This window comes from Gigantopelta aegis, chromosome 14 (assembly GCF_016097555.1).
Source record: "Gigantopelta aegis isolate Gae_Host chromosome 14, Gae_host_genome, whole genome shotgun sequence".
In the NCBI taxonomy this organism is placed as follows: Eukaryota; Metazoa; Mollusca; class Gastropoda; order Neomphalida; family Peltospiridae; genus Gigantopelta; species Gigantopelta aegis.
Genome location: NC_054712.1, coordinates 53,313,101 through 53,324,986, shown reverse-complemented (window position 1 = coordinate 53,324,986; position 11,886 = coordinate 53,313,101). Strand labels below are relative to the sequence as shown.

At 37.7% G+C, this 11,886-nt stretch overlaps 1 protein-coding gene across 2 annotated transcripts; it reads left to right on the top strand.

Annotated features, from left to right (window-relative positions):
- The first annotated feature begins 2,982 nt into the window (after nt 1-2,982).
- On the top strand, nt 2,983-10,058 carry LOC121388531. Of its 2 annotated transcripts, none has more exons than XM_041519904.1 (6): nt 2,983-3,114; nt 5,699-5,745; nt 6,618-6,826; nt 8,005-8,104; nt 8,798-8,927; nt 9,443-10,058. In XM_041519904.1, the coding sequence occupies exons 1-6, from the start codon at nt 3,023-3,025 to the stop codon at nt 9,780-9,782; spliced, it is 918 nt and encodes a 305-aa protein (XP_041375838.1). In that variant the 5' UTR covers nt 2,983-3,022; the 3' UTR covers nt 9,783-10,058. The 2 variants fall into 2 exon arrangements, with proteins under 2 accessions (XP_041375838.1, XP_041375839.1); XM_041519905.1 differs by lacking the exon at nt 2,983-3,114 and adding an exon at nt 3,600-3,878.
- Nucleotides 10,059-11,886: the final 1,828 nt, after the last annotated feature.

The following is an 11,886-nucleotide window of genomic DNA, read 5'->3' as shown; positions in this document are numbered from 1 at the left end:
CATGAGCATGTTTCAGAAGTTTCAGAGCAGAATGTACAATGTATATTGCTTGACATGATGACCTATTAAATGATGAAAAATGATTAGTTGAAATAATACCAGTAATTTTAAAATAATTTTAATATCTAAACAACAAATGCTGGAGAACAATGAATACTACTGGACTCGAACAGCAGGAAACATCCGATTTATCAACATGGGACCAGACTAAAACAGAATTAAGACCAAACAAATATTTATCTTGTATTGCCATTCATGATAAGTCACATTTTTATTTTCCTGTGCCTGCTTAACATGTTCATGTCTGACTTTATAACGTAACTGTCATTCCAGCCAATGCACCACTAGTATATCAAAGGCCACGGTATGTGCTCTCCTGTCTGTGGGATGGTGCATATAAAAGATCCTTTGCTGCTAATGGAAAAATGTAGTGGGTTTCCTCTCTACGACTATCCAACAGCCGATGATTAATAAATCGATGTGCTGTAGTGGTGTCGCTAAACAAAACAAACTTTATAACTTAATTGTTTTTAACAAATGATGGACTGATGAAATAAACGTGTTGTTGATTGTGGAGTAACTGGACATGCCAAAACATTTGGTAGCCCGGGAGACTACTGGGGTTAGACAACTGGTAGTCCGCGTGAGAAGTCGGTAGCCAAAACACCCCGGGCTACCGCTAAGGTCGAGTCATGGACGTTGTGTTTGGTCCTAGTTACCAGCCTTGGTGCTGTAATGGTTAAACCAGTGGACTTAAGGCTGTTTGGTCCTAGTTACCAGCCTTGGTGCTGTAATGGTTAAACCAGTGGACGTGAGGCTGTTTGGTCCTAGTTACCAGCCTTGGTGCTGTAATGGTTAAACCAGTGGACTTGAGGCTGTTTGGTCCTAGTTACCAGCCTTGGTGCTGTAATGGTTAAACCAGTGGACGTGAGGCTGTTTGGACATGAGGCTGTTTGGTCCTAGTTACCAGTCTTGGTGCTGTAATGGTTAAACCAGTGGACTTGAGGCTGTTTGGTCCTAGTTACCAGCCTTGGTGCTGTAATGGTTAAACCAGTGGACTTGAGGCTGTTTGGTCCTAGTTACCAGCCTTGGTGCTGTAATGGTTAAACCAGTGGACTTGAGGCTGTTTGGTCCTAGTTACCAGCCTTGGTGCTGTAATGGTTAAACCAGTGGACTTGAGGCTGTTTGGACATGAGGCTGTTTGGTCCTAGTTACCAGCCTTGGTGCTGTAATGGTTAAACCAGTGGACTTGAGGCTGTTTGGTCCTAGTTACCAGCCTTGGTGCTGTAATGGTTAAACCAGTGGACTTGAGGCTTTTTGGTCCTAGTTACCAGCCTTGGTGCTGTAATGGTTAAACCAGTGGACTTGAGGCTGTTTGGTCCTAGTTACCAGCCTTGGTGCTGTAATGGTTAAACCAGTGGACTTAAGGCTGTTTGGTACTGGATTCACATAACGGTACCGGCTCCCACTTTGAGCAACTTTATGGACTCAATGGGTAGATGTAAGGCCACTACACCAATTTCTCATTTTATATTTAGAAAGAAAGAAAGAAATGTTTTATTTAACGACACACTCAACACATTTTATTTACGGTTATATGGCGTCAGACATATGGTTAAGGACCACACAGATATTGAAAGAGGAAACTGCTGTCGCCACTTCATGGGCTACTCTTTTTGATTAGCAGCAAGGGATCTTTTATATGCACCATCTCACAGACAGGGTAGTACATACCATGGCCTTTGATATACCAGTTGTGGTGCACTGGCTGGAGCGAGAAATAGCCCAATGGGCCCACCAACTGGGATCAATCCCAGACCAACTGCACATTGAGCGAACGCTTTACCACTGGGCTATGTCCCACCCCTTTATATTTAGGGGTCTACCATTGTTTGACACCTAATAGCCGATATATTTTGTGTGCTGGGATGTCATTAAACATTCATTTTCTCACTAATCATTATACTCCCATAGAAACGGGGGGGATATTCCCCCTCACACACACACTCCAGGATGAATATGTAAAGATAATCTGACTTGTGCCTCAACTCCCCCCCCCCCCACCCATTACAGACTGTTCCTCCCTCATCTAGAGATTGTGCCCCCTACTCCAGAAATTGTTGCTACGGGCCTGTATTAATAAGAAAACACTAACCCACTGTCCTCTACTGTCAACCCGGTGGACGGGACGTAGCTCAGTGGTACAGTGCTTGCCTGATGCACGATCGATCTAGGATTGATTCCCGTCGGTTGGCCCATTGGGCTAGTTCCAGTTAGTGTTCCACAATTGGTGTAACAAAGGCTGTGGTATGTACTATCCTGTCTGTGTATATAAAAGATCCCTTGCTACTAACCGAACAATCTAGTGGTATATTAAGACGTTAGTATCTGCTATCCTCATGATTAACCGGCCTGTGACCGGCCTCGGTGGCACAGTGGTTAAGCCATCGGACTACAGGCTGGTAGGTACTGGGTTCGGATCCCAGTTAAGGCATGAGATTTTTAATCCAGATACCGACTCCAAACCCAGAGTGAGTGCTCCGCAAGGCTCATTGGGTAGGTGTAAACCACTTGCACCGACCAGTGATCCATAACTAGTTCAACAAAGGCCTATCGTAAAAGAGTAGCCTATGTGGTGACAGCGGGTTTCCTCTATAAAAAAAAACAGTGTCAGAATGATCCTATGTTTGACGTCCAATAGCCGATGATAAGATTAAAAATCAATGTGCTCTAGTGGCGTCGTTAAATAAAACAAACTTTAACCTGTCTGTGAAATGGTGCATATAAAAGATCCCTTGCTACTACTGGAAACATGTAGCGGGTTTCCTCTCTAAGACTATATGTCAGAATTATCAAATGCCTGACATCCAGTAACAGATGATTATTAATGTGCTCTAGTGATGTCGTTAAACAAAACAAACTTTAACTTTGGTCCGGTTAAATCTATGGTTTAAATGTCTAATGCTCTTCTCGAAGGAAGAATGTACCCAATACCAACACGACCAAAAAGAAAGTAGACAAAATGGCAAGCTGTGTCCAGTTGTCGTGGAAATGTTTTAAAAAGATGGCAAAAATATATTGTTTGTCTAATCCAGCTCTTTCAAGATATTATTTGTAAGTCAGCAGAGCAAAAGTACCTAGAATCTATGATAGATGAGGTTTTGTGAAAGTGCTTCCATGTGGTTTTCGCACGTGCTGACAAGGCGAAAGTAAAATCCGAACTCGGACGAACTTCACGAAGATAATTTTTTAATTTGGAAATCTCTCCTGACGTAGAATATCTGTTTAAAGACAACCCATTTCTTTAACCTTCTGTTATTATCTGCCAAACGTGCTAACTATGAAGAAATGTAGTGACTCCAAACTTGTAGTAACTTTTGGACTAGTGCCTAGTAGTGGCCTACACAATATCATGAAAAAACATGAACTGGGCTACCCCATAAACCAGTCTGTTTTTTAAGGTTGATAACAGTCACTTTTCTCACCCTTGTTTTGGCTTAGTACACAACAAATAAAACATATACACCATTCAAATTATTTTTATACATAGGTCCGATAATCATTGGGAAAATAATAATCATAGACCACGGCCATTTTGCATTGTGCGCACTATATTAAATGGCGTGTAATATTAAACAAACCTAAATAAACAAATGTTTTACACAGCTGTCATTGTCACAGTCTCATCTGCTTCACAGATTCATTGCATAAGAGTTTTGGTGATGTCATGTGACACGCGTCACTTGAAAACAATAGCCCGGTTTACGGGAGTAGCTGAAGAATATCATCATTAGACCACGACATGTATTTAATCTCTTCACAACAGAAAATGGCATGGATATTATTTGTTGGTTGATTTTAACAAGAAAGTGAACAAGGTAAAACATTTCATCAAAATGATCGTGCATTACAATGCGCGTGTGCAGAAACCATTTTCTGTTAATAGGCTGTTTCACGGTTACTGGAGGATACAGGCTACTCTTTATAATTAACAGTAAGGCATCTTTTTCTATGCAGACGACCCAACACCACAGTCTTCGATATATCAGTCATTGAAAAAATGAGGCATGTTTCAGGAAAATGAGTGCTAGAAGTCACTATACTGACTTCGGGGCCTAATGTTAAATGAATGTCATTTCAGACCTCGGAAGTCAAATTTTATGGAAAGCACCTTTTTTTTGGACTCCATTGAAAACTGTCTTTTTTTTCACCTTTTCTTTTTTGGGTAATCATGGTAGATTATGTTACGTGATAATGGGTAATGGAATTTTGTATCCAACTCCAGTAACCGGCCTCGGTGGCGTCGTGGCAGGCCATCGGTCTACAGGCTGGTAGGTACTGGGTTCGGATCCCAGTCGAGGCATGAGATTTTTAATCCAGATACCGACTCCAAACCCTGAGTGAGTGCTCCGCAAGGCTCAGTGGGTAGGTGTAAACCACTTGCACCAACCAGTGATCCATAACTGGTTCAACAAAGGCCATGGTTTGTGTTATCCTGCCTGTGGGAAGCGCAAATAAAAGATCCCTTGCTGCTAATCGGAAGAGTAGCCCATGTAATGGCGACAGCGGGTTTCCATCTCAAAATCTGTGTGGTCCTTAACCATATGTCTGACGTCATATAACCGTAAATAAAATGTGTTGAGTGTGTCGTTAAATAAAACATTTCTTTCTTTTTTTCCAACTCCAGTGATCATCTGAACCCATCAGAAACTGTTTTCTGTTAATCGTGGTAATGGCTGATTATGTTACACGATAGTGGATAACAGCATTTCATTTACTTGATTTTTCAGACTTGAAAGTATTTTTACATGCCCCTATACCACTGAGGTTTCAGGCAAGGCTACCTGAAATGAGTGTTTGCATAATATCTGGAAGCTTGGATTGGATTAGAAAAAAGGAAACCAGTCAAATTGTTTGTTAATACTTGACCTCCTGAACATGTCACTGGTTTTAGTGTGAAACACTGCCAGTAGTATCATACTTAGGTTTATTTGAATATAATATAAGCATTCAGTCAGTACTTTAAAGTTAGAATATTTATTATGTTTTAAAGTAGGAAAGAAAGAAATGTTTTATTTAACGACGCACTCAACACATTTTATTTACAGTTATATGGCATCAGACATATGGTTAAGGACCACACAGATATTGAGAAAGAAAACCTGCTGTCACCACTGGGCTACTCTTTTCAGTTAGCAGCAAGGGATCTTTTATATGCACCATCCCACAGACAGGGCAGTACATGCCACAGCCTTTAATATACCAGTCATAGTGCATTGGCTGGAATGATAAATAGCCCAGTGGGCCCACCAATGGGGATCGATCCCAAACCGACCGCGCATAGAGCGCGCGCTGTACCACTGGGCTACGTCCCACCCCATTTTAAAGTAGTAGGCTGTTTATTCATAGTAATCTGCTGCGTGGTTGTCATTGTAATTAATCTGTATTTCAATCCATAAAATATAGCCAATGAAATTTTTGTTGGCTGCCATTTTGTTTTGATCAGCCAGTATAATTTATAAAGCAGGGCCAATTGCTCATTTATATTCGAAATGGAAATACTCTATATATTTTTTAAAATTGGCTAAACCAAACAAAAATTTCAGTGTGAGCCCTGAATAAAGTATACATTACAATCACATGACTTTAATATTCCATCAAAGTTAATTGATTATGTTTTAATGTGAATATTTTTCAGATCTAGAGCTGTGAACATGAAAAGAAAAGCCATAAGTAATATGCCAGGTGAGAAGTTAGAAATTGGCAGATACAAGATTTTGCTGAAATTGGCAAAGGATAGGATATGAGCTGGTTAGAATATTAACCTGTGTTGAATACTAATAATGACACATTATAAGTTAATTACAAATGCAAGTACCGTAAATAGGTTCTAGTTAAAAAAAACTTTAAATTTCATTTAAATCTGTTTTTGTTTTTCAGGGTATGTAAAAAAAACAAATAACTATATTTATGTCCATTAGATATCATTTACAAGACCTGATCATAAGAATTTTAATCTACTGTACAGAAGTGCTAGCTCTTCCACTCACCAAATTCAACAATTTAGAATTGTAAAAAGAGTTGGCAAATTTTATTTTAATTTAATGGGGAAATATTATGTAATAATTGATGTTTTGTTATATAGTATAGGTTTTGCAATTTGTATCCTGCATACATCATATTTAACCCATTATCTTTTGCAATAAAAGTAAAATCTAATAATGATCCTTTCAACCAAGGGCAGTAACTTTTATCTAGCAGCAAAAAATCACATAGGTAAAGTCCCTGACCTCGGGCAATTCATATCACATCTACGACAATTAGTGTTGGTGCTACTGTTAAGTTTAAATCTTGCAACTCATTGTTCATAAATGTATTCAACTCTCCTTCACTTGTTATATACATTTTGAAACTTATGAGTAAAATTTATAAGCGGGTGGGGTCGAGTCACACTCCCCCAGAAAATTTGCTTGTGCAGGGAGGGTTTTCGACCCCAGAATACCTCTCACTGCACATGCGCTTGCTAACAGCCACTCATGTAGTGTTCTGTACATGAATTTGTTTGTCATTGGTGTCATTGAATGTAATCTTATGTGCACTTTTGTCATATTTAACAGGTAATCGAGTAATTCCCAAGAAGACCAGCCACTGTTATCACTGTTTTACCATCTTCCAGGCAGGAAACCATCAAATCAGATTGAAGCCCAGAAGAAAGATCTCACACTCTGTCCATAAGCTGCTTGCCAAAAGTAAAGGGTCTTCAAAACAGCTTGGGACTTTTCAGAAAAGGATGGTCGACCTGTATCTTCAGAGTAGAAATAAGCTGGTGGGTTCTTGGTGTAACTCAGTACCACACTACAGAGTGTTTGTATTCATAATTACACAAATTATTAGTGTAGATATTTTACTTTCTGTTGACGAATCGTCTATACATGGTGCTGTTTTTGTGTTGCCTTTATGAAGTAAAAAAAAGTGAAATATAGGTCTTACTTTTCCAAATGTGGCAGCAGCGACACTCTTTGCCTTAAAGTTTCACGTTTATGTCAGTTTCTCACAAACTATAAGTTCTAGGTCAGTGAAATTAGGTTTATGTCAGTTTCTCACAAACTATAAGTTCTAGGTCAGTGAAATTAGGTTTATGTCAGTTTCTCACAAACTATAAGTTCTAGGTCAGTGAAATTAGGTTTATCGTTATACCCAAGGCTTCTATAATTGTTATAAAACTCCACTAGTCGTGGGATCAGTGATTTGAAAAATGTACTAGCCATGATTAAAAATTCACTAGCCCTACTTTAAGTAAATACAATTTTACTAATAGGAATAATAGGACATGTCATCTAAAGAAGGAGACAGGGCTTAAAAACCCTTAGATTTGAGGGGAGAAAGGGGCAGGATATTCACATTTACTAAACAGACTTAAATGTAGCATTTGGCAAACAAAATTTCACTAGCCATCAGGCATGGCAATAGTAGTTATTTACTAGCCCAACATTGAATATCACTAGCCATGTGAGTGGGGCTACCATAATCCAGAAGCCCTAGTACCTATGGATGTTGATCACACTGCTCTGAAAAATATTACAGTAGGCAAGATGTTTACTTCTGCCCAATTCTTGTTGGAATATACTGCTTGCCTTAATTTGCATGGTCATAATCCAGTCACATTATGTTCATCTGATCTATAATTGAAGGCATAAAAATTAAATATTCTAATATTTTTTGCTTTTTTCTTGTATGATTATCATGCATATGAAAATAATTTTGAACCAAAATAATTTTATGTATTATTATGCATAATACATTTATAATGTTTAAATGCAACTTATTATATTTTTAGCGGTTGTCCTTTTTGTATATTTTATGTTTGCAAATTTAAATTTAAAAATTAAAACAAAATTACATGTATTTGCATTGACATTAAGAAATAGGCTAATGTTTGAAGCTTTTATGTCTCACAGATTACTGCAAGACATTTAGAATTTTTGACACTTATTTTGTTTCCAGGTAATTTCTTGTTTTACCTGTAAGAAAACTGTAAAGATGGCATGTCAGAGTCACGAAGAAAGAATACAACAGCTGTTCAAACCTGCTCCTAAAGAAATAGGTATGTTTTTTTTCTGTACATATTTTACTGTAACTGTATAACTATTCTTTTTTACAAAAAACTCTTTTCAAAATTGTTAAAATGTATAAAGTTAGAAACTGCAACAGTTAAAATAAATAAATAAATTCAAGGAAATTCTTAATTTCACATCTACCATGAAAACCAAGATACAACTTAAGCTTGAATGTGAAAAAAACAACAAAAACAAACAAACATCATACACACACCCACACACACATACACCCACACCCACATACACCCACACACACAGACACACACACACTCACACACACACACACATATACACACACCAACACACAACACACATAATCATTATCATGATGAGAGATGCAATAAAACTATTTTTTCACATCATCCTAATCACAGATTAATGTTTTTTTTCGTACTTTAAATGCTTTTGTAATCTGAGAAGAATTTAGCTAGAGTTTTTGTGTAACAAATTGTTTAGTCTTGTAGATCCTTGTGTTAAATACCAGGGGCCTAGTTCACTAAACTCTGGCAACTTTGCGATGTCGCAGTGCAATGCTAAAAGACTTACAAAGAGGGTGCTTTGTTGTCTAGCAGAGCCTAAGAGACCTTTGTGAATTAGACCCCTGGCTTTTAAGCTACCTCGCTATTCTCGAAAAGCATGATTAAACACATAAGAACTATATTATATAAATTTATTTTAAGATGAGAAAGTGATGACGAAGAACCAAAAGAAAAGAAAAAAGAGAAAGACGTTGAGACAGAAAAAGAAGTTCACTAAATTCTTGTTTGACAATGAAGAGGAAGCTTTAGCAGCTGCAAAGAAGAAAAACAAGTTGGTGAAAGAATACTATTTTTATTACTGAATAGACACTAATAAATTTTTATAGAAATCACGTTTTTGTTTCCATGTTTAATGATCAATGGAACCCATCAGAAAAAAAAGTCTGTTATCGTGTTACATGATAATAGGTAACAGAATTTTGGTTCCATTATATTGTTCATTAAAAATTATTGTTTTTGTGAAATCCAGAGCCTTGGAAGACCTGAAATTTAATTGTATATTAAACTTCTCAAAACTGGACCCTTGGTCAATCAGAATTCCCCCAAAACCAGACATTTTTCACACTTTATATTAACACATCTGTTTGGAACCTATGTACACTGGATATCCCTTGAAACAAAACTTTTTACTTGGCCCTTTGGGTGTCCGCTTTAGAGGAGTTTCACTGTATATGAATTCTCAGTAATTGTAGACACTACATTTAAAAAGAGTTTTAAAATAACATTTCTGTCAGATTTTTCTTGTTACATGATCACAAGGACTTAACTCCATTATTCTCCTTTCAGTATTCCAGAAGAAGATTCGGAACAGGCTCCAGTTCCTGGTCCGGAGATGCCAGTCCTAACAGTTCCAGAAACTCAAACCAGAAAAACTACAGAGCCAATTTTACACAAAAGTCTAAATGTTACTCAGCCATCTTTTTCTGTCAAGACACTTCACAATGCAAGCAGGACTAGTGGTGTGTCTCAAAATTCTGTTTCAAAGAAGAAGACTGCAGCTGTTGGTGTTGTGAAATCAAAGAAAAAGAAAGGTCGAGATCTTCACCAGCAGTTGCAAAAGGTTTTAGCAGCTGACAAAGAGAAAAAATCTGGAAATTCTTTACAAGATTTTCTTACCAGCTTATGACTGCTGATTTCTTACCTGCGTACAAATGTATAGTTTGTGTGACTACAGAGTAATCGGAAATACTTGCCATTCCAGTGTTTGTTCTGAAAAACAAAAGTACCAGATCACTGATGTCATCTTTCACAGGCTGATTTTATTAAGATTTTTTTTTTAATGGTCAGTTGTGTTAGCCGTCATCTCCTTTATTAGTCCCCTACCAGTCCAAACTGAAGGGACTATAGATTTCGCCTCTATCCTTCTGTCTGTCTGTCCCACGTAATAAAGTTTTCCAGACTTTTTCTTTCGTGATTTTTTTTTGCAATGCCTTGAACCCAAATTTTGTGATCCAGTTTGACTCTCATGGCAATTTATTAATTTTTCAGAGTTATGTCCCTTGAACTTTGGAGATATGAAAATTTGTTGGGCCCAGTATTGTTTTAGCAGTACTCTCAGAATGCTTGTTATTTTTAAAAAGAAAGACTTTCTTTATTTTGCATAAATTTAATGTGGGTGTTTTTTAAACTGAATGGTAGCCAAACCAAATTTATATACTGATCATGGATAAATGATCAACACTAGTCATTTGTGCACACATACATGGATATCCATACATTGCATAGAGTTATCATTGTGTTATTAGCACCGGCCTCAGTGGTGCAGTGGTTAAGTCATCAGACTACAGGCTGGTAGGTACAGGGTTCGCAGCCCGGTACGGGCTCCCATCCAGAGCGAGTTCTTAATGGCTCAATGGGTAAGACCACTACACCCTCTTCTCTCTCACTAACCACTAACCAACTAACAATTAACCCACTGTCCTGCACACACAGCCCAGATAGCTCAGGTGTGTGCCCAAGACAGTGTGCTTGAACCTTAATTGGATATAAGCACGAAAATAAGTTGAAATGAAATATTAGCAAGGCATACTAAAATGTGCTGCACTCGATTATTTCAAATTGAGAAGAGTGATGTCTGTCTACAGTTTTATTATGATCGCTTCAGTAATTTAATATACGGGTACTGTATTTTGTAACTTGAAAAAAATTAGCTTTTGTCAGCACTACAGATTTAATTAAATGTTTTATTTATAAATAAATGGAAATTTGCTGTCTGAAGTTGTTTTGATTTAATAAGAGACTAGTACTACTGAGGTTTTTAAAATTTATTAACGACCCTGCTAGAGAACGATTGATTTGTTAAGCATTAGCTACTGGATATCAAACATTTGGCAGTTGTGACATAGTCTTGGAGGACACGTGCTACATTTTTTTATTGGCAGCAAGGGATCTTTTATTTGAACGGGCGGGATTTAGCTCAGTCGGTTGAGTGCTCGCCTGAGGTGCTTGCATTGCAGGATCGAACCACCTTAGTGGATCCATTCAACTGATTGGATTTTTTCTCCTTCCAACTAGTGCATCACAACTGATCAAATGCTGTGGTATGTGCTTTCCTGTCTGTGGGAAAGTGCATATAAAAGATCCCTTGCTGCTAATGAAAACATGTCGCGGATTTCCTCGGTTGACATTTTGCCTAATACAGGACTGCACATACCACATATATATCAGTCGTGGGGCACTGGGTGGAGTTTGATAAAAATAATCGAAGAATGGGTCAACTGATTAACAACATCTGCTGTGGTGTGTGGAACATATCAGTGTCATGAAAAAACTTTTGTGTTCAATTCACTATATGAACACTTTTCTGGGGGTTTTATCCCACTGCCCCGTTTCTCTTTTTTCTTTTAAATTCCATCTTATGTCTTGCTAATCTGGCAGCTCATCCCATTTTCCAACACCAGGGCTTCTAGATTATGGTAGCCCCACTCCCATGTCTAGTGATATTGAGTGTTGGGCTAGTAAATAACTACAACCCCTTGTCAAATGCTGCATTTACATATTTTGTAAACATGAATATCTTGCCCCCTCTTTCCACCCCCAATCTAAGGATTTTTAAGCTCTATCTCCCTCTTTAGGTGACATATCTGATTATTACTTTTAGTAAAATTTTATTTATTTAAAGTAGGGCTAGTGAATTTTTAATCATGGCTAGTGGATTTTTATAAAATTCTAGAAGCCCTGAACACCTTTTGCTGCCCACACATCATGGTTCATGTCTTTCCAAAAAGTTT